The sequence below is a fragment of the Coturnix japonica genome, chromosome Z, assembly GCF_001577835.2.
Source record: "Coturnix japonica isolate 7356 chromosome Z, Coturnix japonica 2.1, whole genome shotgun sequence".
Classification (NCBI taxonomy): domain Eukaryota; kingdom Metazoa; phylum Chordata; class Aves; order Galliformes; family Phasianidae; genus Coturnix; species Coturnix japonica.
The window spans coordinates 13,052,160-13,078,761 of NC_029547.1; the positions used below are offsets into that span (position 1 = coordinate 13,052,160).

Below are 26,602 nucleotides of genomic sequence, written 5' to 3' on the forward strand. Positions count from 1 at the left end.
TTTAATAAGACTGTAGAGGGATTCCATCAGCAAAGGTTTGGACCTCGAATATCACATTTTTCTAGGATTAAAACAAAAACAAAACACAAGAAAAAACAAAATACAAGCCATACGTCATAATGAATAGTTTCTGGACTAGTAACACACAAGCAGAATTTGTTATCCATCATCACAACCACACTAATCCAACACTGGGCAAGTTATTCCCCATTTTCCCTTGCCCCGGCAACACAAATCAGATTTAAAAACAGACCCACATTGCCATTTGGATACTTTACAGACATCTGGTGGTGATCAGAGGGCTCTGTGCCAGTTAAACCAGCTCATACTTGGATTAATTCTAAGAATAATAGATATACTCCATGGCTATTGGACTGTTGAATGCAAGAGGCTGGCTGACAGCAAAGAGGATTCTTATTAAACTATCTCCTGTGTCATGCAAAAGGGACAAATGCCCCAATGCCCTGGCTCTAGATGAATGAGGTGCCTTCAGGTGAAGGTAAGCACTCAGCAAGTGTCACATCACAGAGCACTTGATAGTGAAGAAACCATTTCTGCTGCACACCATCGTGCTTGTGTAACCTTTCTATACCACAGCACTGCAGTCTATGGAGATAATTCTGGGTCTAAGAAAACTGGGGAGACCTAGGGAGAGAAAAACAGTAATCGGTGCATGAAGGACAAAAATCACCCACAGTACAGGCAGATTTCTGAAACCAGCCAGAGAGAAGATTAATCTGCTTGAAAGAGTAAAGCCTGGAGTAGATGAACTTGAAAACTGAGCTATGAGAACAACCTACCTATAGCTGCCAAATCTGAGTATCTTCTCTGGATTACACATCCATCTGGATGACCAGAGGAAGACGGAATCTCCACACTGAGAAGTTATCAATGATTATCTCAAGGGTGCTTTAGTACTGCTACAAAAAGAGCTTAAGATCAGCTTTGTGAATTGATGAGGATTTCTCAGAACTGTTTTTATTCCATCAGGACAGAACTGATACTGGGGTGGACTTGAAAGGCCTTCTTAGTTTACAGTGCCAGTCTAAACCCCTGAATCATATTCTAGGAAGAAGCTCAGTGTTGCTACAGATTATGTAAAATGTCCACCTGATGGCAGATGAAGTGAAAAAGCAGCCGAATATTTGGATGAGGTGGAAGAACATGGGAAATACTGTTGACTTTACTGAGGTGGCCACCCGGGACTACTTCTAGTCAGTATGCATTGCTAAGAAGAGGCAAGCACTCACTTTCTCAAGGCATCTTGATTATGTGGCAACAATACCAGACTACTGTTTTTCAGTCTGTTTCATACTGGGGAAACTGTTTAGCACAGTACAGCCAAATAAGGCACAAAATGCAGAGTTGATGAGAAATCCAAGCATGACTGAGAGAAGGACGTAGCCCAGTATAGGTGACTTACTGTGCACAGGTGTGTGTTTGTCTTCCTAATGCAATTTCCAAACTGTGGGATCATGAAGCAGCTGGTTAACTCAAGAGGTGAAAACACTTAAATGCTGGTGTTGATATAAATGATTGTCATGTAGCCATGCTGACTGAGGAGGCTCTTTGTGCCTTGTAAAATCTAAGATCTTTTATTTTTGACTGTCTCTTTGCAGGGTTTTAACAACATGAGAGCTAATTAGAAGCAAATATGGAGATTTTCTCCATCTGCTCATATTTTAAAAATACAGTTTGTCAAGCCAAGCATGCTGAATTTGCAGTAGGTTTTACTCTCTGCTAGGTACAGTACAGCTAAAGCCCTAGGGAGTAAGTATGCAGGAGGAGGCACTGAAATTGATATAGCACTGATCTCAAACCCCAGTGCTCCTTAGAGCAAGATGAATGGCAGGTTAAATCCTGCTATTGCGAGGGTGTTTTCTAGCACTGGAAATCAAGCATTTCTGCTGTAGGAGGGGATGGGGAGCTCTCAGCTGGGGATGAAGGGAAGCATAGAGTGCAGGAAGAGGATTGATATGAGGCTCTGCAGTCACAGCCAGGCAGGACAGGATACCACCAGGAAATCTGCCACCTCACCTTCCTCTGCTGCTGAAGGACTTGCTGGCACCACATTTTATAAACTCTCTGCAATGGCATCCAAAGCAGTCCTGACTTAAAAAGGAGTATTCCCCTTTCCTTAGTTTGGCATCCTATTAGGTTAACTAGACTGGAAACAGTATTGTCCTGATAAATACGGACCTGTATTTCTGTAAGAGCAATGATAAGGGTTTATAATGCAAAGGCATATACTTAAGATTGTTTCATAAAAAACACTTCGGTTCCCTTTTCAGTCAGTGTTAACTTTCCAGAATTTTTTAAATTGCTGATGTTTGAGGAGTATGATGTTCTTGCCTGAGGCAGGGACACAGCTGAATGGTTTTGTTTAGGAGGAAGCAAAGGGTTTTTGTCAGAAAATGCTGAGTGTTTATACAACAGTCAGCCCTGCTCAGATGGCACATCTGGTTTTTCAGATACTGGAAGAAATGCTGTCATAATATCAAAATTTTGTCCCATAGAAAAAAAAAATACAAAAAACAAAAAAACCCACAAACCCCAAAGCCAGTCATTACCCCCTTCTGGAGGAAAGCAGCTGCCTGAACCAATCAGCTTTTCCAAGGTCAGGAGTCCCTTCCAGTCCAGACCTGTGCAGCTTTATTAACACATAGAGCGTGGCACAGATCACTGCAAACAGGAGAGCTTCCAGAGTGTGAGGAGGTGACCAGGTAGACAGAAAGGAACTGAAGATGTTGGCCAGGGGAGCCTGGAGAGCCAGGGATTGTCGGCTTCAGTTGTGATGTCGTTTGTGCCTTAACTAGGTAATGAGCGTAAGCAAGCATTGCTGACATTAAATAACAATAAATAACTTCTAAATGCTGTCAAAGATCTCTGGCTTCCAAAGGATTTCAGCAGTAATGGAGCTTCTGTGTTTCCCTTATGTCTACTTGATAAATTCTATTTCTGTCCTTAACCATTCTTTTATTGTATTTTTTGCACTCTTTTTAAGTCTACAGGATAGCATAGCAACAGTGTTTGTAATTTCCCACCAAAGCACAGTTACCCTCATGGGACTTTGAGCCCAAGATCCTGCAAGCATAGGCCAAACTCTTGTGCCACGGGCTGTTTTGCCAGGGATGGGGGAGAGATGAGTCCCACAGACCAGAGTTAAATGCTTATTTGCCACTGAAACATTCCTCAGTCTACATAAAAAAGGTTGACTAGAGATGCTGTTTGGCCTTCAGTCAGAGGCCTGGTCTGGGGAGGATGGAAACAGCAACAGCTGAAGAGTGTTGAGGAAAAATTCTCAAACTCCCAATCCAACAATTTATGAAATACATCCTCCTCTAACTCACCGGGCTACCCACACCTCTGTGACACCACAGGCACTTCCAAAGGATGGAGCTGGGCCCTGCAATGAGCAATGCACATTCTGTGCACAAACCAGCCAAGTTCAGTAGGCAGCTCGGGCAGTGCTTGGGTGAACTGTGGCTTTTCTGGGAACAACTGAGAGAAACAGTCAGCTGTTCACCTGATATCTAGCCAGGATGTCACACTACTTCTTAGGAAAACATGTTGCAGCTTTGTGTACTTTCAGAGGCCCTCACCAGGGCCATGCAGGGAAGGCTGCACTCTGCAGTGAAACATAAACCTTGCTATTTTTTTGCCTCTGCTGTCTTGAAGGCAATCACTTTTCTACTTGCCTGAACATTTTTAGGAGTTCAGAGGGAAACTGAGAAGCTGGAGGAGTGTAGGAGGGACAAGGGTCAGAGATGCTGCTTTCATTCCCTGGGAGGAAGCCTACAGAACTGTGCTTGCAGTGCGTATCTTGTGGTTCTCAACCACACACAGACTACAAGCCTGCTGCTTGTGTGTGCTAACATGGCTATCATTTAGCTTTTTCCACTGCTGGTGGGGCAATAAATTTAGAATAGAGGTTAGATGAAGATAATATCCAAGGGAGAAAGCAACAGCATATAAAACACACACATTGAAAATTATTTTAGCTGTGTGCTTAGAGCCACCTCACATAGTTGGCAGGCTGGACATAGACATAATGGACAAGAAATTAAAGTCCTTGTGGTTTCCAGAGTATAACGTGACCACAGGGGTATAATGCAAGCAACCTTGTGGAAGGGGATCTCAGAGTACTGGTCTGGTCAACAAGAATTAGAACTGAGGACCAGCCTCAGTTTGAAATCTAAATTGTTTGAAACAAAAATATGAACAACTGAAACAATTTAGATTGCAATAGATTGCATTTGTACAAGATGGTAATACTTACTTATGTCAACAGCAGACACATTCCAGCATTTGTCTTCTGCAAAAGAAGCAGGACAGTATCTGGATGAGGTCTCCGAGGATGATTTGTATGTCGCATGTTTTAGTGGCATTAGCTAACTAAGCAAAGGCAGCTTTGAAGTAGCATGATGAAAATGCGCTGCAAATGATACTGGTTTTTACATGGAGTGAAAGAGAAGCCTTCACCGCTTATTGCTCTCACTTCAGGAATGCCTTCTCTCTGAAGGAATGGACATCTAGTAAAGCTTTTGCATTAGGATGTTAACTTGCATTTACTGAGTAGATTTGAACACAAGCTATTACCATTTACCTCTGCAAATTCTTCATGCTGCTTCATTTGGCTACAGAACAATTTTTCATTTCATGTTCAAATCTGATTTGAATAGTTACTTCATACACTTGGAGAATTCTTTTATTTCACTCTCAGTAGTGTGTGAAAGGATGCTATGTAGCATATACTTGGATTGACTTCAGTGGAAGCTGTTACCACCACTGCTGAACAAACTACTGTCAATGCTGAACAAATCCATTTTTAAGGGAACAAGCCTGAAAAAAAAATCATTTGCAAAAGTTTGCGTAGAGCTTCCAGTGTCCTACTCAATATACCACCGGATCATGACAGAAATCTATAGCAACTCCAATACATTATTAATAGTTAATGGGTAGTTCCTTAAAAAGTTACTTGTGAGTTTGCTTACTGTGAAGTGATATCTCTTCCATGAGGAAAAGGCAGTGAAACACATAACTTAGTCTCTATGACAGCAGAACTCATTCTAGGTGCTGCCTTTTTCTGATACCTTGAGAGGTTCCTTCTGAGCTACCTCAGTTCCTTCGTTTCACCAAGTAAACTTTTTTCTTCTATTCCAGTTGTTCAAATTCATCTACCACCCTCTGCTCAAAACTATTTATCTTTTTTCCTCCCACTTTTCAGAACTGTCATGGTTATCATCTCAGAAATGTGTAATAGATTCTGAAGATCTGATGTCATCTTGCTTGGCATATGTTACTCCCGCAAATAAGCTGTTGTGCTGAATAATGTACCATATGTATATTTCGAAGGTCCTCCTAGAACTGTGAAGACATATCACTGCTCTAATGGTGTGCTTCTTGAACCAGGGCTTTTGTCCTCTTAGAGCTTTCAAATCTGATTTCAAATCTGATGCTGTCAGCTGAAATAAAATCCTCAGTTCACCCTCTCTTCTGTAAAGCATACTGCTCTGCCTGTCAAATCCTGAAAACATGTGCTGGGAAAGGCCTGCTGTGATGATCAGTTGAAGAAAGAAACTGTGCTTGCTTGTGTAAGCCCACTTGTGCTGTAACAGTTGAGGAGGTTTTTTGTGCTGTAACTCTTGAGGTGCTTTTTTATGTGATGGTTTTGCTTACATGTGGTGCTTGAGGGTGTAGGACAGGTTGGGAGGTGTAGCAGGAAGAAAATGCAGCAGTGAGTTTCAGCCTTCCACAGGAAACACCAGAAAGAGATTTAAACTCCACATGATCTTCTTGTAGGGGTTCAAATGGCACTCAAGAAAAGCCCATCTCAGAATACAGTGCAAAACTAGATCACAAGAAAGGATGTATAGCCTCTACCTTTGAGGCTCTTGTGGCTGGCACAACCCTGTCTGACGTGATCCATCATCAGCAATAGGCCTTCACTGAGTGAGGAGGCAGACAAGACATCTCTAACAGCCACTTCCAGCCAGCGATGCAGAGATAGTGATGCTGTGTGCTGGAGGAGCCTGACTCCCCTGGTCCTGGAGGCTGCAGCCCGTATCCTGGGAGGGAGGAGAGAAGGAAAGAGTGTCCAGGGTGCATAGGTTGGTACCTCAGTGATCCTGTTCCCAACTTAGGTAATGGTCTCTCCACCTCTTACATAAACTTCTGTAACACCTTTTCTTGACAAAATGCAACAATGAGGGCACGTAAAGAAGTGCTCACCAATTGTTAGTGAATAGGAGGGTCAGCTATAATGAGCCACTTTCACTTTTCAGCCTTAAATGCTTTTGTGTGCATGTTACCTGCATCGTGTATTGAACTGATCTAGTTTTAAAGACTTCAAAGCCATTAAACTGAAGTTTGAGCACCACTGTGTTTTTTGCTATAGAGCTAGCAAAATGTTATTTGTTCTGGATCTCATTTGGGAAAACACTAGGAACAGATGGTTTTACAAGTGGTTCAAACAGGAGCAGGCACCCTGCGTGCTGCAAAGATTTGTAGAGGTTAACCATTATCAGTCCCTGCCAGCTGCATTAATTATGGTGGTGGTGAGCATGGGGAAAGAGCCTAAGGAAATATGGTTTTATGAACCTATTACATTATTCAGTGCAGTATTTAAAATCACAGCTGAAGAGAGATGACATAGATGAAAGAGTCTCATGTCTAGAGCAGAGAATTTAATTTTCATGGTAGGTTATTTACTGATACTGGCGAGTATCAAAATAAATCTTCAGTTCCATTTTACCCTGCCAATGGGAAAGGCGTCTACAAAAGTTGTTGGAATGTTTTTATTATTTCTGATCAATTAGTAGAGAGGGAGAAGTAATAGCGAGATTTTGTTTGCACAGTAATTCTTTGGGGCAACTGAGAAGTGTTATTTTTCTTGCTTTGGCCCCCACACCAGTTAAACTTTATGCCTCAGCTCAGTCTCCTTGAGCAAGACTCTGAGAGACATACTGCTCAAGATTTATGAAGCACAAAGCCTGTTTGCTGATAAGGAAAATTAGGACTCATCTTTGAGTACACCTGAACTGTTAGCCAACAAGAAGGTCTTCCTTTGTTCAGCAGTTTATAGGTGTATTTGGTTTCTGCTTACAGTTTTGAAGTTCAGCAAGAGCTGTACATCAGTAGAGACCAAAAGCCAGTAGAACATGCAGCCTGGTAGTTTTCTTGCTTGCTTGTTCAAAGTGAAATGCCTAATGAGTTGCACACTTCCCTTTACAGGGGAAATACTTCCACTGCTGAAAATGTGAAAGGGCTTTATTCTCAGTCAGTTAAAATCAATACAGTGATTCAATTAATAGCCCAAACAGAAATCACTACTACTCATGAATATATAAGGTGTAAGTTGTATTCATTAGTCCATAGGGAAGCATACCTGCAGGAAAGGATTTCATGTAAAATAAATGCCACTAAGAGCACCCATGATAGAAATGGAGTTACAAAGTCGAAATCTGATTTTGTCACACGACCTTTACAATGCATTTTTAAAACTTAGCCATGGGTGTTAGTGCCTGTAAAATGTTCTGTTGGTGGCGTATGGATAATTTATGGAGTTAGTGGTTCAGGAGGAAATAAATCTTTTTTACTAAGGCAGTACACTTCAGTTTACTTCTGGGACATAAAACCTATGGCCTGATCAGCTGGCCCCATCAACATACAATGGTAGATCTTTGTTTAACACGCACTGAATTTTAATATGACTGAGAACATGACTTCTGGAATCTGAACAGAAGCAGAGTGTGATAATTGCTTGTATTATGACAGCCAGCATTTTGTTTCCTGGGAAAATTTGCAGCCGCCGTGTTCAAGGCTTGCTGAGAACTCAGAGTAGTTGTTGTGACAAGGCATCATCAGGTTTGGCACTTCCACAGCAACCAAAGTTCTGCTGTTCTTTCCAAAGCCTTAAATACTTTTAAATATCTTCTGGGAAAGAAAGAAAAAGGAAAAAAAAAAAAAAAAGAAAAGCAAAACAGCCACCACCACAACAAAAAAAACCAAACCCACAGCTCTGCCTCATGCACTTGACTCTTCATAGAAGTCACAAATATGTTCAGTTTTTGGATGAAGGAAGAGGTTTGAAAAGGAAGGAAAATCAAATTAACTTATGCTCCAGCGAAACTAATTTCATTTGAAGAAATTAAAAGGACAAGAATTAACTCATTATGAAGTAACAAGATAAATGTTTCCATCAAGACATAATCCTTTTATTTCTTTCTCTGAATCACTCTGACAGAAGCCCTGGTTAATTCTTACCATTAAATATTCTTGAGAAAAAGAATTAACGTTAATACTTATTAAAAAATACTGTTAATTCAACAGAGAACAAACAGTTTAGAATATATACCTGTGCCATAGTTCTGGCCCAGTTCAGCCCTTTTAAGCAATTAAACAAGATTTTTACTCTCTGGTACTCACAGTACCTTTGTCTTGTGCTGAAGCATTTCAAGAACGACTGCACGTTTAAAGTGAGGTGCTATTGCACACCTCGGAAAATGTGGACACAGGATTGTTCTTTGACCTGTTTCAATGTAGGAGTGCATTAGGGAAGAGGTGTTAAAGCACAGTTAAAAAATAATGTAGATAAATCCTTAGTGCATATTGTTTTGTAGGGGTAATAACACTGCAGCTGCAAGCAATCATATTCCCTTTCAGAAATCCTCTCCTAAAGGTTTGTGCCTGATGTCAAAGCTTATATCATTTTACACTCAGAGTTAAACAAATGAAGTGCATTCCTTCATCTGCAAAAACAGTTTTTAGCTCATTATAACCTCATTTGCATGATAATGAAGAGCCCGGGAATATAGCTGATTCTCCTCCTGAAAGGCAACACCCACCTGCAACAGTGGGGTACCTTCCCATGATGTACCTCAGGTCACTGGTAACTTATTGCAGGACTCCTCTATTGAACATCTGGGAAGGTACCCCACTGGGGGCAAAGACTGAAGGAGCAAAAGCAGCACAACCCTTACACCACATCAAGCTATTTATTTGAAGGCCGTTTTAATGCTTTGACCTGTAACAGCACCAAAGGCTTCTTCAAAGGGTCTGAGGGAAGAATTAAAGGAGAAAATAGAGGCAAGTTAATATATGCTCAGATGTTGTCAGAAGGAAAAGGCAGGCAAATCTTTACAGTGAATATACATCAATTCTTTAAAGGGTGTGCCACCTCTATATGCTGAATTACCTACATTTTTGTGGGAATTACCTCAAACCAAGCCCAAGGGAGGCATCTGCTATCCTGCAGCGGAAAGACGTGTTACTAAAGCTGAAAACACTCAAGAAAGTTATTAAAATCTCAGACCACACTGAAGCGACTGAAAGAGAATGCAAAGGGTATCATTATTGTCAAGAACTAGCAGCTAATTGCTCAATGAAAATCAGATGGTTTGCATCCTGTGGGTAACTTCCAGGAGTGTAGCCTATTTTATTTCATTCAAATGGTCTCTGGAAGAAATGTGGTCTGTTTTTATTCTGTACTCTCCCCCTTGTGGCATTATGCAATTTCAGTAATGCTTTAACAGAGCAGCAGATGCAGTGAAACAATGTAGGCTCTGAGACTGTCAAAAACCCTTTTTTATAGCCTGACAATTCATAGAGCAGATGTCATTCTGGCATGTACTGTTTCTTTCTCCAAGTGTACATTTTATGAAACAGGAAATAAGATGTTTCCCTTTATTCCAGTGGACAGATTTCATACTCAAATGGTGAACAAAGCACCTCTCAAAATTGGTTTTTTACTTATGTCAGACTTTGCAAGGCATGAGAAACCAAAAGGCATGCAAGAATTTGGGATGCCCAAATTAATTAAAAATTAAAAAGTTAAAAATTCGAGTGTGGAGAACGGAGTCATGTGCAGGCGTGGGCAAGAATTTTCTACAAACACATGTCCTTACTGTGAAGGAGGTAAGGAAATCGTCCTTTACTCTGCCAGATAAAACAGCAAACTCATATTCTGCCAAGGCTTTCCAGGCTACAAACCACTTTAGAAACTCAGCGTGTGCATTCATCCACCCCTGGAAATAGGCCCCCCTTATTCCTCAGGAACACCCACCCCTTCTGCAGCCCCATGAGTCACCCAGCGTTCAGCAGCCTCCTTACAGGAACCTGGCCCACTCAGGAGCCCAGCCGTGAAGCACTGACAAGAAGCAGTGCAGAGAACCGTCGCCATCCTGATAACAGGGAAAACATACCAGGCAAATATTCTTTTCAACATCTACACTTACCATTAGACACAAGTTCCTAAAACTGCTACAAACTTCTTGAGCTACTTTCCTTTATGAAATGTACAGGTCAGTGCTCTCAGTTTCTGTCACCAATACCCCAGATTCTCTCATTTAAAGTCTGCATCAGGACTGGTTCAGAGGTGGTGCTTGTCATGAATTCTGATATCCAAAGACAAAGAAAGGATATCTGTATTTGCCTTCTGTCCAGCTGCAAGCCGGTCACAAAATTTCAGGGCAAAAGCTGTAAAAGTAATAACGGGAACATCTCAACATTCATTAAATCTTCCCAAATTCAACCCAACAAGCAGTCACATGGACAGCCTCCTTGCTGGAGCCTCTGGTGGCATTTGACATCTATTGGGCAGAGCTGCAAACACCACAGAGACCTCAGAGATGACACTCAAGGCCTGCACAGCACTCAGTCTGGTAGCTATCAGGCACCATACTGTCTAGAAACATACTTCAGGAGGAAACACAAAACAAACAAAGAAAACAAAAGCGTCTTTCCTGCTTCAGCCCTTTTGAGTGTGTCACTCTGCTATCCACATGGGTTGCCACCGATTACCATCACCATTTCATCACACACTTCTGAAAAGACAGCAGCTAGACTCAGTTTAAACAAGGAGGCCAGGTAAACAGAATAATCCTCCTTAGCCACAAGGAAAGAAGACAGAATAGATGGACATACCAGGGCCTGGTTTTAGCAGGTATTGATCTTGTCTCCCCATAGCTGGGAACCCGCACAGAGGCCTAAGAATTTTCCCTTTAGCATCGGACTCTTTAACACTACAGCACTCAAAGGCAAGGTAAATCTGCTGCAGTAAGGAAAAAAATGGAGAGGTCATACTTATCATTTAAAATAAAAACAACTAGAGGAAGTGTAGGGAAAAGAAAATGAGTGAAAATCGTTTGAATTACGTACACAAGCAAGTAATTGCAAGTGCCAAAAAACCTATAAGAAGTTAGGTAGGCAGCAGCAGCTCTGTGGAAGTCAATATGGAGTGATGCATCAAAGTGAGAGGGCCAGCAGGGGGATGCTGTTTACAGCATAGTATGGAAAAACAGTCTGTTCCTCACCTAGCAAAGGGCAGTTCCCAACATGGCTGTTATTACCACCTGCACAACTGCCACTGTGCCAACAGATAAATCAGCTGGCATATATAACTGATAAGCGATCACCCACTGCTGCAAAGAAAAAGAAACCAAACCAAAACACAGTAAGCTGGACTTCCATCTCCTTTGCTTAAAGGTTGTTCTGTGTAGGTCATAGCTTTGCAGACTCACACTTCACTGTGCACATACTCCCCCCCTCACCTCTACACTCCTGAAAACAAATCCATGAGGTGTTTGTGAGGATTGACAAGCTGCCTTATCAACACGGCTTGGCAAATGTGAGCTGAGAACTGGCTGCTTACAAAGGGACTGCAGCCCCTTAATGAGCAAGCTTGAGACCCAAGGTGTGCAACTTCTCTACACTCTAGCTTTAAATTAAGAACCTGGAACATTTTGTGTTTTGGTAACAGTAGATCACCAACAGACTCGCATGTAACACTTTGACACTGTAAAAATGTGGAACACACTTTCACAATGAAAACAAGCACACGGTTTCAGTGAGAGGGAAGGAGCAGAAGGAAGCTGAATAGTACTGTGAACAGCCTCTTGCTATAGGCACATTTACTGCAAGATCTTACTGTGGTATTCAAGTTGCTCCATCATTAATTCACACCCGCAGCTCAGCTTTCAGTGAAATTTACAATAAACCTAGCTCATCTGGTAGCGCACTACACCAGACTGGTCTAATGCATAACAAGTCCTTTCTTTGTTTATTCTTCAAAACCTGCAGAAAATCATGGTCTCCCCCACCACTCTGCTGACTGGAGGCTGGTGAAGATGACTTTCATAATCCCACCACCTGCCTACATTCAACAGCTTCTCACCTCTCCCAGCAAAGATTCATACGCCCACTGCCTTCCATGCAAAGCCACCTGGGGATGCTCCCTCACGTGGCCTGGGGTCAAAACGCTCAGCAAGCTGAAACTGCTTTTTGCTTAGCAGGAACACCCCAAGCAGCTCCCAGCAACATGGACTGGTGCACCTGTGATGGCCAAAATGCCTGGTCCAGTAGGGCGGAAGAAAGCAGCATGTTTACTGGCCCTGTTGGGGCTGTATGAGAACAGTGTCGGGATTCTGAATGGAAAGCTGCTGGTCATATGCTCTTGTCTTTGACCAACCCAGCCCCCTGCAGGACTTTTTAATACCACCTGTGATGTTCAATGGCCTGATCCTAGAGTCATACATATATCAGTGCAAGTAGCACATGCATCAAAATTCATCACCTCATGGGCAGTGGTTAGCACTAAGAGGGATAAGCTGACCACTAACAACAGACTACAATTATTTGTGAAACTGGAGGCTTTTAGCTTGTCGGTTTTAACAGCAAATACTTTTCAACAGAGTGTTTTGTTAGTTGACACGGCCTTTATGTTAGGACTTCTTCCTATCAACAGCATAGACCAGCCAGATTTGAGCTACATCGTAGTTTGTCACACTATGTAAAAGGCTACTCAGCCTTTCTGTACGGGGAAAGAAAGAAGAAAAAAGAAATATGAAGGATTCCTACTGCAATGCCAAGAGCAACCCAAGCAAGAGGGAAAATCTCAGTTGAGTCCAGAAACTGCTTTAGACAGGAATCAAATACAATCAGGTGTTTTTTTTTTCCCCTTAATGTCGTGTTAAACTTCATTAGCAGAAGCAATGTTTCAAGTGTATGTAGAAGACTAACATATCCCAACAATATTTTAAAGGGGAGAAAAAAACATTTATAAAGACATCTTGGAAGCATTAAAGGCATCTGCCCATTCCCACAGACAGCTCATGGAAAGACACAGAATAGCCCCAAAGACTTCTACACATAAGCTTTCAATACAGGAATGCCTGCAAGTAGAATTGTTAAATTTACAACCTGCTGGAGCAGTTCACCTCACTTAAAACTTGCAGCCTTCTCCACAATAGAAAGTGCAGCAGGCTGGATGGGCTGCTTGAGAGGTAATAACCTGTGCCAGCCTCCACCTTCCAAGAGGAGGGCAGGGAGGAGGAGGCCTACCAGCTACTGTGGTAGCATCCACACAATAGAAACACAAACATATGTGCACAAACATTGTGCAGGTGCACACACAAGAAAACCCCAACAGTATTCTGAGAGTGCAGAGCTGCAGTGTGTACAACAAGCAGCTGCTCTATATTGAAAGCAGATTGCATGTGATGATCTCAAGGCTCCTCCACAGCTTGGCCAGAAGGGCTGACTGCTTATACCTGCAGACCATCTGCAGTCTCAGATATTGGAAAGTCAGACACTGCAGCCAGTTTTCATCCAGTTTTGTAAGGATCTGCAGCTGAGTAGGAAGCTAAGGCTTCCTCCACATTCAATAGAGATGCACACTTAGACTGAACTCACTTAGCTATTTTAGGTATCTACTGTAACGATGCAAATGACAACTGAACACCACCTTTCTCCATTAGCCAGAGAATGCGCTTTGGCTTATTTCAATGCAGATAACTACATTTACTCAAACGGATCCCACTTTTGGCATCCTAACTAACCAGCTACAAAATGCTGGTACACAAATACAGCAGTAATCTAAAGGGTGAGTCTGGGTTGTCAGACCAAAGATTACACTTCCCACATTAAGGTGTCTGATTTTTAATTCTGACTGGATAAAAAGAAATGAAGCACACGGCTGTGCAACCACACAAGCTATCTGGGATTGTGTACAGCACTGCATGCAGTGCCTGTTCTAGCCCCACTGTCCTCTGCCATCCAGTGAATGAAACTGTCAAGCAGATTGTGCTGTCACATTGGCTAAGGCTCACATTTAAAGGATGAGAAAACCTCTGCTTCTTAGTATCACCAGAAAAGCAGTTGTCTTGAAAGGGTTACTACTGAGCCGTAACTAATATTTAAGTCAGACATTATGAATACATTACATTGTTCCAAATTCTAACAGTCAGCAGTTTGCCTTGTCCACAAAAGAAAACAAAACAAACCAGAAAAACAAACACAAGAGCAAAGCTTCATACAAGGTAGGGGGGAAAAGAAAGCCAAAAAACCTGACAATCTGCATTAAAAAATACTACCAAAACTCCAACAAATGTCTAAAATTTTAATATTGGAACAATGACCCTTTCACAAAGAGATTTTAAAGACTCAGTGTACATATTCACAACAGCAACAAATAAGGCATATTCTCCATATCCGTGTTCATAAATAAAAGACATTGAAAAGCAATGTGACCTGATCTCATTTAAACCCGTCAAGCAGTAAAGACTTGAAGCATTTTACTTACTTTTATTCATACTAGATTGTCAGTTTATTCACAATTATCATTGGCATGTGCTAAACTAATTTCAAAATCACTGAAACAAATATTCCAATCAGAGCAAAAGTTTAAACCTTAAAGTGCTCATTAGATACCCAACATTTTAGTTAGATTTAGGAAATGTTGAAGTTTACTACATTCCTTACACAGAATCTGAAAGAACATTATATACACAATCTACAGTCATCAGTATAAATAGTAAATAATTTAACTTTGTATCTCATATGTGACTAGTAGCAAAGGGACTCTAAGAGACTACCCTGATTCTGCTGGAAAAAAAAAAAATAGAAAAAGAAATCAGAAGAGTCATCCCATACAGTCACAAGAATTACATATCCCCAGTGCTGCCATTTTGGTCAGTCTCTTTAACTAATGCTGATTACATCACTCGTGAAGCACCTACTACATTACCAACACAGCATTACAGCAGCTATCTTGTGACAGAATTGATTGGGTCCATTGAACAGGAAATGTTGCTACTAAGAAGTGTAATGAGACCCAAATTCCTTAATTATACAGAATAAATATGTACTACAACGCACTACAGTTTGCAGAGATAGAAGAACTCTGAACTACACTGTCAAACAATAAAATTTAGATGTACTATATTATTATTTTTCAGTGAACCACAGTGCTTAGAATACAAGTTAGAGGTATCTGTAACAAATGCAAAAGCCTAAGCTGGCTATTTTACAAAGTCTAACTGGTTCAATTCAATCCAGAACCACAGTACATTTACTAGACAAGTCACTCAGCCTAATTAGAGCAAATCAAACCTCTCCACCTCACTACCAGTCCTATGCAATTCTGACTTACAGTTTTCTGGCCTGCAGTATTATCCTATGCACAGGTTAAGCCAGTTTCACATAGGATTAATATGAGTTCACTGGAAGAGGTTGCCCAAGGAGGTTGTGGATGCCCCATCCCTGCAGGCATTCAAGGCCAGGCTGGATGTGGCTCTGGGCAGCCTGGTCCTGTGGTTGGTGACCCTGCACATAGCAGGGGGTTGAAACTGGATGATCACTGGGGTCCTTTTCAACCCAGGCCATTCTATGATTCTATGAGTCATCTGTGAAATGTTAGCACTCTCAATCACTGTACTCTTCATGGCACAGACAGTACTCAACATTTCCTGTTGAAGTACAGCTTAGCAAGCTTTCAAAAATATGAACACCCTTAAAACACAAATACAAGAGCATTCACGAATGTACAATAAAGAGTATATAACTTCCTGTTATTGTTTTTCACTTCTCATTTGCAAAGATGGGCAACACTTCATTCTCTTCCACTCTTTTTGCCAGTTCTACAACTAGACTTTGTAGCTTTTGGATAGAACAGTATACCCACTAACATGCTATAATGTGATTACAGTAAATCAAAAGCCATAAATTAAAACAACAGTGAAACTTCTATAAATGCACTGGAATTATGTAAAAATTGCATTTTAACTTTTGGTCAACGTTTCTGCTAAAGTCAAAGTCTGCTGTACAAAACTGTGTTATAATGCCTGCAGGAATAAGCCCCTGGTTTAATACTTTAGTTTTAGCTTAGTGTGTAGTAAGCCCGAACTACTAGTTTTCTTAAAAATAACAGACAGGACATTGTAAAGCTGTGTTTCTTCCCTACTTGAACCCGTCAGTAGATTCTGCCCTTGTAAAACCACATTCATGAGAAAAATTGCTGTGATATTCAAAAGAATTGAAGGCAAGCAAATGTGCGTGTGCAACAAAAGCTGTCAAGGTGACAAACGATTCAGTGGACTGCTTTCTTCTCCACCTGCAGCAAGCTTGAGCGTTGTTATCTTCCGAGGGGGGTGCTGAGGACTCTTACGAAGGTTGTCATCCATCTGCAGAGAAATAATGAGAGCCGGATCTGGCAAACAGTAGAATGTAAATTACACAATTAGTCTATTTGTCAGGACTCCTATCAAGAACTCTGGTTTGTTGTTTTTTGGGTTGTTTTTTCTCTAACTTCTTATTTTCTTTTAGCCTTTCTTATTTTACCTAAAACGTCTCGATTCCTTTCTTCTCCCAAAAATCTGCTATTCATTCCATGAGCATATGACAAACATAAAGCAAACAGATACATTTCTGCTTTGCTCAATTCATTTCTTCAAGATTACCAAACAAAGCAACACTGCTGCCTTCTTCTAAGAGGTCACAGTTTCAATTTCGTACAACAGCCAGACACTACTAGAAAGCAGATCAAAAGTCAAATTGCAAACATAAGTGGGTATTTTTCCATGCTCAGCGCCTTACAGAAAGAAATATTTTTTCAGCTTAGAAATGCTTTGGAGATCCTAGGTGAATTTATTTAGATCAGCTTAGATTTCAAAAACTATTTAATAAGTTAATATTTAATAATTATTTAATATATTTTTCATAGCATAGCCATCTAATACCCTGTGTGTACTGCAGTACCAAAAAAAAAAAAACCAACAAAAAAACGAAGAAAAGATTTATTACTACAGAATAAGCAGAATCCCAGAGGACTGCATGGGGGAGATCTCCAAAGGTTGCCTAGTCCATCCTACTTCCTAGGATCAGCTTTACATAAACCATGGCTGATAAATGTCTACTTGCCTACTTTTTAAAACTTTCACAGCTACACGTCTATACAAGAAAGAGATATAATCAATACCAAATGCTGCAGAAGCTGAACATAATTAATGATCTTTTTTACTAAGTGCACTCTGTCCTTGCATCAGTAAACTAATTCTTCATAATTATTTTTAACGTTCACAGTTCTTATAGGCGCTGAAGCACAGCCTTGGAAATACAGGAATAAAAGGCAGACATGGAAGCAGGAGAAGGAAGGACTGTACATTAGTGACTGCAAAAAAATCAGCTGGGAGCAAGGAGACTGGGATGCTGATATCAACAAGACCAATTTCAGAGTTCTGCTTATCAGTTTTCTTGCTGAGGTCTTGCAAGACCATTTCTAATTCTGATCATTACATTTGCATTCCCCTCACATGGGAGATGAACTTGTGGAAAGACAACCTTTTACTGTTCATACAACATGCACTTGCAAGGTCATCATTGATTGTAGTAAAAATATTTTACATACAAGGCTTCATCAATTAATTTCTTACAAAATACACAATTTTCTTCCCTTGTACAAAGTACCTCAATAGAAAAGAATATATAAAATGTTCATTGTACCGTTGCAGTTGTAAGAGTATTTGTGAACAAATAACCACAAAGAAGCAGGATATTAAAGAGAGTGAAGCAAAAGTAACCTTTTCAATCAAGTTGGATTCCTTATTTACAAGCTGTGTGAGTTTCTGCAGATTAGCATCTGCTGTATCCTGTCCAGATGGAGAATGGCCTAGAGTGAAGGCAGAAAGATGAAGACTGAAGAGGTATTTACAAAAGCTTTTACATTCTTGAAAAGAAAGAAACAAACGAATATCGGAAGCAAAGTTCATGCAGTATTTTTTATCCTAAGATGAATTTAAATGGAAAAGCCATTCTTTGTCAGTGAAACAGAAACACTAAGCGTGAGCCACAGCACAGGTGCAAGTGGATTTTGCCAAGGCATGACAGGCTTTAAATCTGAGAATTAAGCCTTGCCTATAATTTCCAATCCTTTCTACACAACTGTAGAAGCTTCTCTACATCATTTCCCCACAGAACACAAATTTACAAACCCTTACTATGCTTTGGTTCAAATGTGGAAACCACCACTACTACTTCAAACAGATTATACATGAGCAAAAGTGGAAGAGAAACACAACCTACCTGTAATAGTTAACTTGAAATAGCAGGTTAAAATATCATCGCAGAACCGACACAGGTTGGTAAGCTGTTTCAAATGCTCTTGTAATTGTACTCTAGGGAAGCACACTTTATAAACTGGTGCAAGGAAACCAAACACAAAGGCATCCAACGTAGTAGGTCTGAAAAGAATGTCAGAAAAGAACAAAGCCCAAGTGTGACTGAGGTAAGACATCAAGACCTCCAGAATGGAACCAGTTTCTGTATACATCAGACAAAATTTAGGACGGAATCTACCGAGATTTTCAGGCATTGCATTTATCAGACATTAAAAGACACTTTGAACACACTATCTATTGATTTCAGAATGTCTGAATTAGGGACGTGCTAATAAACTGAAATAGTTGCTTTAGCATTAAAATCCAATCATGTGTCATGCACACTGATAAACAATCCACTCTAGAATACATTTCTGGCAATACAAAAGACAAGCAGACAAATTGCATGCCAGTAGAACAGGATCCTTTCACATGATGAGGTCTAACTTTGCTGGCAAAGGGAACAGATTGTCCTTCTTGGGTGCTGTCTTGGCAATATATGCTTCCTGTTCTATGTACACAAGCAAGAGCAGCCTTCTCAGACCTATGCCATCTTCCCAAGGAGCCTGGTAACACCTCATGCTTCAAGTACTTTTTTCTACAAGCAGTCACAGGAGGTGACAGTCACTGGCCAGAGAATAATTCCCTGGAACCCTAGAACCCTAACTCATTAAACATCCTACATGAGCTGATGTAGGCAGTATCTGCCACCCCATGGAAAGATGCAACATTTTTTATGACTCTGGACTTATTGCTTCCAAAGGCCACTGAAAAAGCAGCATATGAATTGTGAAACTATTGTGCAGCACCTTGTAACATTCTAGCAGATTTAAAAAAAACAAGTGTTAAGCATTCACAGAGTCATGGCACCTGTTTATTAAAAACAACAACAGCAAACACCAACATTAAAAACAAAGAAAGCACACTCACGTATTTCCAAAGAAAAACCGAGATGTTCCCAATCTCTTTGACAGGAGATTTAGGCACTCCTTGGCATCTCTGTATATCTGATGAGACACAAAACCATTTAAGAGCCCTAGATGCAGCAAACAGTAGTAGACACTCTATCATACACCATTATCACAGTGTGCTAGTTTATTTCATGACAAATTCTTTACTATACAACATGTACCTGTGCTTCCACTTCAGTGAGACTGTAGAGAGGAGGGCCTCCTCTGGTCAGCAAGATCCTGTTGAGTGCTTCCCTGGACATCTTTCCAGGCAGATACAAACTTAACGGGAATGGAATCCTTGAGGCAAACCATGGTTTTGTTACACTGCAGTAATTTTCAGCCTCAACCCAAAAAGTGTGCAGCTATATCAACACAAGAAAGAGGATGACTGGAATCTGGGTTAAAAACATTAGACTTCTCTTAAAAGTATAATGAGTAAGATTTGTCACAGGAGAAAAAGGAATTATTGTATTTTAAAGCACTTAGGCTCTGCACAGGATTATATTAATCCTTTGAGTTTAAGGGTATATAATTAACGCCACAGAGCTAACTTTAACCTAAATAAAAAGATAATGCTTTATATATATGCACAAAATTGCATACACTGCCATGTGCACGCATGCAGATGTACACACATGCATATATTGTACAGAGAAACTGTATTACAACATAAGTTATAAATGTATAGGATCGGGTTTGAAATGTTTGAATTTTCTTTTGAAATTTTACATACATTTTAAAATGAAGATGTATTATGAAAATATGAATTTGAAAGCCTTGCAGGATAACTGAAGATGCTACCCATGACACTACTTGCTTGTAAGTACCTGTTCCTGCATAAGTTCAAGTCAAAGGTATTAAACAGATCAGGTGCCTGCAGACTTTTTTAATAACTATAACTTACTTATACTAAATTGGTGAGGGCGTGCAGCCATGTGTTATTTACTGAACCAAAAAATGAACTAGTGGTAGGTATTTCAATAGTTCCCACTTAACAGCTCAAAAGGCTTTCAGAGGTGTGCACCCCACATCAGCCATACCACATGTTACTCCAAGCTTTTTCAAAAAGCCTCATGAAACAAAGAAATGCCAGAATAAGCTGTTTGCAGGATACTGTTCCCAAAAAGTATCTAAGAAAAAATACATTCAGAGGTGCCATTTTAAAAGTCTTTAAGTTCATTATTATGACTTCACACCTCCCACACACTTCTTTCTTCTTCAAAGTTGCTAGGCAGTCTTTTCAAAATTGCGCTAAGAATGCAAATACATTCAAGCCAGGACTATGGCTTAGAAACTTCTGTCTCTCACACTGGGCACCTCTTATAATACTTGTAAAATTCCAGCCATTATAAAGTATTCACTAGTATTTACCAGAGCAGGAAGCAATTTCTCTTCGAGTAGTGCAATATAAGCCAGTGTATCAGCTCCTTGTTTTGCAGACAATTCATAATCAGCATTGTATCTCTGTAAATTTAAAAACAAAACAACAACAGAAGACAGTCACCAACCACCTCACAATATACACAGTGTTACATGGAACCTTCCAGAAAGATGATCAACACAACCCAAAATAACCTCAAACTTAACAGCTGTTAAATATACAATACTTTTCTGAACAGAAGACATTCAGTTTCTGCAGCTTCAGTTCTGCAGTTTCCCTTCAGTTCTTCAGACTGACTGTGTTACTGTTCCTAATACTTTCCATTTCTACTTTCCCATTCTAAGATTATGGGGTCCCCCCACTGCCAAAATAACTCTTGTGCTGACTTCCCTCTGCTTTCCAAACCACTGTCCTGTAACATGGAGGCAACTTTTCAGTATGTAATGCTGAGGCAAACTTCTGGCAAGACCCCCCATGTATTTCTGAGGATACATCTGTCACTTAAGTTGTTACAAGCACTAAAAAAAAGAAAGTACTTCTGTCTTTAAATTATCTTTTCATATGCTTTTATGAATTTTCATACTCATAAAAATTGAATGCTGATGATAAGGGGGATGAAACATACAGCTAAATTAATGTTGTTGTAGCTACCTGAGCTTTTGATTCAAACAATGAATCCTTTCAAGGTACACTGAAAGGGTTGGTAATCTTACGGGAATTTCACTAATTTAAAAATGGCAAAAACTGGCGTTGAGCCACCTTATTTGTAGGTATCTTAAATGCATGCATATTACTGGTTTACTTTGGAGTGAAACAGGTTGCTCTTTTTCCATCAGTATGGAAACTTTGGTATTCAAATGGATAGGAAACTGTAGTATTTTGAAAATACTGCTCAGTTTTTCAGACTAAATCCTTCTCCAGAGAAAAACAGAAAGTTTCACTAACTTGCCTTTCATCAGATAAGTCTTCTTAACTAGGCAGAAAAAGAATTTCTAATGTAAAGACAGAGCAGTGGGCTGGAAGACCATCTTAGAAATAAAAATGATGATGCTGTGCTTTATTAAGCATCTTTATGCTCATGAAAAGTAGAAGCAATGTAGCTTTACTCTTTTTGAATAAAACATTGAGAGATCTACAAAAGGCAGGCAAGATTTGACTACACAATAACATGATTGCATCAAGAAATGCCTGCAGACATTTTTATGCTACAAGCTACAGAAAAACTACATAGATTAAAAACAACACCATATGTGTTATCCTTCAGAAAAAGAAAAAAAAAAAAAAAAAGAAGGAAAAAAAACCACCAGGAGATGATTACCCATTTGAACAGTTAAAACTATACTTCCCTAACTGTGACCTCCTAGGTCTGCAAAGCTACAATGACGTTCAAGTGTTATAATTAACAGCATGATGAAACTCAGTGAGAAACTGCTCAGTTGAGGCCAGCCTGTTGTCCTTTTCAATGAAGAATTTTCTTGTGCCTATTTTTAAATTTTTCATAACAACCAAACTTTTAAGCAGCACTCTGTGATCCACTACTTTGCAATTCTCATGTGTGTACAAAATATAGAAAAGCAGTGAGTCAGAACTGGTTTCCAGGTTTTAAGAAACCTGTATCAGTCTGTGTGGGGGATGCAAAAAATTCATTACAAAGTAGAGAAAACCAATCTTCTGAGGGCAACATACCTGCTTTCTTAAGAAGTTTAGTATTTTTGCTGGCTGAGAAATAACAATGTCTTCTGATATCAGGACGGGCACATCTGCTAGAAGGCACAAATAATGCAGTCAAAAGAACTTATATGTAGCAAATCTCACGAAACTAAAAAGTGATCAGTCACTTCATCTGTTTTCCCTTCCTGCACTGCATGCTCTGATTAAGCTACCAGTGCCTAAAGAAGATCTCTTCCAGAACCAAAGAATTTTCTTCACCTAGAAGCATATTAGTCTGTTTTTACTCATTAGATTGTAGAAATAAAGACTGCATACAGTAAATCTCTTTAAAAGAGGCTGCCTTATAGCACATTCACAAAATACCTGCTATAATGAGCCTTAAGAGGACTATTAAGCTAAATACTACTAAAATATTAATTATAAAATATTTAGATTTTTTAAATATATATATTTTTTTCCTGGTAGGGATTTTAATTATCTTGCCCATGAAGAAAACCATAAAACTCATGGAGAAGTAAACCAAACTAGTTCTTGGTAGTTCTGCTAAGGGAAAGCAATACAGCAAACAGTAAGAGTGAAAGGTGCAACTGTCAAGTGGACACAGTAATGCCTAAGTTAAAGACATGGTAAGTTTAAGTGACAAACTGTGCAATGACGTTACTTGTCTGGAATACACCAACACAATGACCTAAACACTCAGCAAATAGATAAGCACTATGTAGAAATATCCAATGTAAAGAAATCTCTGACAACCCATCTGGCATCGACTTTATCAGCTACCTTTCCCAATTCAACACCTGTAACTTAGCACAGTACCAAATATCCAAGCTGATGCAAGTTGCACTCTTTCAGGCTCATATTCTACTTCCACCTGCACAAGCTTGTTAAGTCACATGTAATTAAAGAATGCTACTTCCATTATGCAAGTCTGGTAACTACTATATAAATATTTTCATTCAACTGCTTTCAGTGTATCATCTCTTCAGGCTGCCTGACAAAACAGGTGTGTGCTTTTGCATTACCACTTTGTTGAGTCTCCTCTGCATCATCCATACGCATTTTACTAAAGTGCCCTTTAAGGCATTCTATTTATATCTTCTGTTACTTGTCCCTTGCAAAATCATCACACTTGATTCTGTAAAGATGCCTATGAATATGGAATGAAAGCAGGTAAACCGCACAGGGATGGACAGAACATGAACACAAAACCAAAGGAAATGAAGAAAAAGAAACCTTGGGATTAGAACTCACACTTCTAAAGTAATGAGGATTATAATTATAATAGAAATGCAAATAAGGTACCTTTCGGAGTGCTCCAGGAATTATTTATAGTATTCACTGTCAGAGGAGCACCAGAGAACTTAGCATAAGCCTGCAACAGATTGCAGAAAATAATATAGTCAGCACATATAGATGTAAGACAGCAGTCCAAAAAGCAGGCCTGAGCATTCCCATCAGCTGCACGGGGTTAAATAACTCGTTGTAAGTTCACCAACACTCTGCACACCTGTGCTTCTGAACCAGGCACAGGCTCCTGCTTTTGAGGGTTCCTCTCAGAGCTCCTTGCAGGACCGTGCAATAAACAATAAAGACAAAACTTATTTAACGTTTCGGGCTGCTCGTTAATACCGGCTCACAGTGCATTGCGGTCCCCCGCCTGGCGGCTCCCCGCCGCACCCCGGGCCCCGCTCGGCCCCACCACATCCCGGCCCCCGCGCCCCACACCCGGCACAGGCCGCGCCCGGCTTCAGGGCGCCCCTCGGTGGCGGCGCCGCCTTCCCTTCCCGGCGGGAACTACGCGGCACAGCCACCCGGGCGCGGGGCAGCCTCCCTCCCTGTCGCCCTCCTCCCGGGGCGGGTGGCGGGCCCCGCCGTTACCATGACGGTCAGAGACTCCGGATGAAGGGACGGCAGCCCCCAGTCGCCACCCCAGCAGCTCAGCTCCATGGGAGCCGCCATCTTGTCCGCCGGCAGCGCGGGCCCGGGGAACGCGCCTCTACTGCCCTCGCATGGCGGCACCACCGGGAGGGAAGAACGGCGGGAGCAGCTCGGAAGCTTGTACCCACACATCCTTCCTTCCTACACAGGGAAAAATACTACTGGGCCTTAAATAAGAACAAACAAACAAACCAAAAGCAGCACTGACCGCCGCTATTCAGGTGGTCACAAAGAGATGAGGTGAGCAAGGGCTCTCAGTCTTCCTGCCTCCCTCATCAGATCTGTGTGAAATTTGTGTCACATTCTTCCTACACACTCTTTCAATGAAAGTGTGGCAGGATCAAACTCCCAAGTGTTGACAGAAATACTGAAGGTTGTGGTTTAGAGCTGTACTTAGAGATTTCACTTGCATTAAGGCCTTTCTATCTTAACTTTCTATGCACCCTGGTTTATAATCACCCATAAAACTCCATAAGAACAGTGAGTCTCCTCATGGATATTAGGAACAAAATACAAAACCCAAATTAAGCAGCAGGGATTCCTTCCTAACTCCTCTGTCACATTACTTGGAATCTGCATAGGCCACGGACACTTCTGCAAAGCAAAATATATCAAATTGGCAGCTACTATGTATTCTCTACACCTACAGTATTATTGGTTTACATAAAATAAGCAGGACAAATATTTTAGCAGTTGGGGCTCACTTGTAGATCTTCTATAACAAAAAAAGTCAGTCTTGCATTCCAGTTAAAAAATTCCTTATAGAACTTTCCTGAAAGTTTCTTGAAGACAATAGTGCCCAATAAACACTTTCTGATTTGTATTCACAATATCAACCTCCAGTAAGTTAAGCTGGAGTTTGTACTTCAGGGAAAACACAAGAGTGGAAAAGAAATGGCTAATATTCCATTGTTGTTATTGAAAATGATGGTTACAAGGTCAAACAGTCCCATCCAGACAGCAGATAAACACTATGCTTTGTAAAAATCCCTTAAAGAAGGTTTTGCTTGAGCACAAAATCTCTTCCAGTCTGTAACATACTCCAATACTAAAAAATAAGAACTTGGAAAATTGCAGTGACCTTTGTGTGTACTGGATAACTTCATTTAAACATGATCTTAAACTTCTGCTTATGTACTTTATGAACTTGTTCTGTTTTGTTTTATTGTGTGGTATGCTCTGTTGACCAAATTTTGCTCTAACTCGCATGGTGAATAAGCACAGCGAGTAAGCAGGCAGAGGAAGAACAGAATTTGGCTCTGAAACATCAAATAGCACAGAGAATACAATGCCACAAACAAGATCTTCCTCACACTGAGTTGATTAGTACCAGTCCACAAGACTCCACTGTAAGTAACTCAGAAGTGAAAAACAAGTTAAAATGATTTATTAAATAGTTCAGGAAAAGGGAACTTTCCAAGAAAGCATTTCTTACATTTTGATAAACTCAAAGCAATTACATGATAAGTGGATGCAAATAATTGTTTGCATTCCTCCAGGCAGGCAAACAGAAAACTTTTCCATCTAGCGTCCTTTTTTATCTGAAGTAGTCACTGAATACTTTACATGGATCTGTGAAGATTTTGCAGATCTTCATGATGTTTCTGTGTTAGGCATTTAAGCCTACTGTCATGGATGGAAACAACTAGACTATACACTTCACTCATGGAAAAAAAAAAAAAAAAAAAGCAGAAATATAAGCAAGGTATAATGCAGTGATCTAACTGTAACTTAACAAGATTGGAAGTGACTGAATACGCTGCATGGAGGGTAGGCTTAAACAACTTGATATAAGAAACTCCTTTTGAGCCTCAAGGCTCAGAGCAGACTCATTTGCTTTCTAAACTTGAACCACAGAGGTAAGGAGCCAAGGTGGATCCACACCTCGTGCCAGACTTGGTCAGCAGTTTATGGCTAAGATATCGTATGTGCACAGTAAATGTAGGATACAATCTCAGAGAAGCTAAAAAAACTTAAACAGTTAGTGACTTTTTGAGGATATCAATCAGCAAGGTATCTTAATGTCAAGGTGTATCTCTACACAGGTGTAACCTGTTAAGGCTTCTCTTCTTAAAGGGAAATCTTGACTACAATCCACTACCAAGTAGATAAGCTTTGGGGGCTATAGGCTGCTTGCTGTTTATGGGGTAAGATGATTGAGTCATAGTTTATTCTTTGGTGCATGCTCAGTTGGCCCTCAGCTGTTGAACCAGGTGTTTGCTATCAGTTCT

At 40.4% G+C, this 26,602-nt stretch overlaps 2 protein-coding genes across 7 annotated transcripts in view; one reads left to right on the forward strand and one right to left on the reverse strand.

Annotated features, from left to right (window-relative positions):
• Positions 1-14,375: 14,375 nt before the first annotated feature.
• On the reverse strand, positions 14,376-24,574 carry MTX3 (metaxin 3). 6 transcript variants are annotated; one of them, XM_015848622.2, is made up of 9 exons: positions 24,312-24,571; positions 23,736-23,805; positions 22,449-22,525; positions 20,753-20,845; positions 19,561-19,743; positions 19,359-19,435; positions 18,355-18,512; positions 17,853-17,941; positions 14,376-16,483 (listed from the first exon to the last, which is right to left on the reverse strand). In XM_015848622.2, exons 1-9 carry the CDS (start codon positions 24,501-24,503, stop codon positions 16,409-16,411), a joined length of 1,014 nt encoding a protein of 337 aa, XP_015704108.1. In that variant the 5' UTR covers positions 24,504-24,571; the 3' UTR covers positions 14,376-16,408. The 6 variants fall into 6 exon arrangements, with proteins under 6 accessions (XP_015704108.1, XP_015704106.1, XP_015704107.2 ...); XM_015848620.2 differs by having other exon boundaries at positions 14,376-16,457; positions 24,312-24,570; XM_015848621.2 differs by having other exon boundaries at positions 14,376-16,457; positions 22,449-22,522; positions 24,312-24,568.
• The window catches only part of THBS4 (thrombospondin 4), a 38,350-nt gene continuing 36,265 nt past the window's right edge, over positions 24,518-26,602 (forward strand). The window contains exon 1 of the mRNA XM_032441148.1: positions 24,518-24,611. The gene's annotated coding sequence lies outside the window, so the exon portion shown is untranslated. The remainder of the gene's footprint in view (positions 24,612-26,602) is intronic.

Excerpts from the sequence above, each read along its gene's own strand:
- MTX3 (XM_015848620.2), bottom strand. The coding sequence starts at position 24,503 with ATGTGTGGGTACAAGCTTCCGAGCTGCTCCCGCCGTTCTTCCCTCCCG. Across the intron at positions 22,526-23,735 it reads TTCCTGGAGCACTCCGAAAG|CAGATGTGCCCGTCCTGATA; the intron begins GTACCTTATTTG and ends TGTGCCTTCTAG. Across the intron at positions 19,436-19,560 it reads TCACTGAAGTGGAAGCACAG|ATATACAGAGATGCCAAGGA; the intron begins GTACATGTTGTA and ends GTGTCTCATCAG.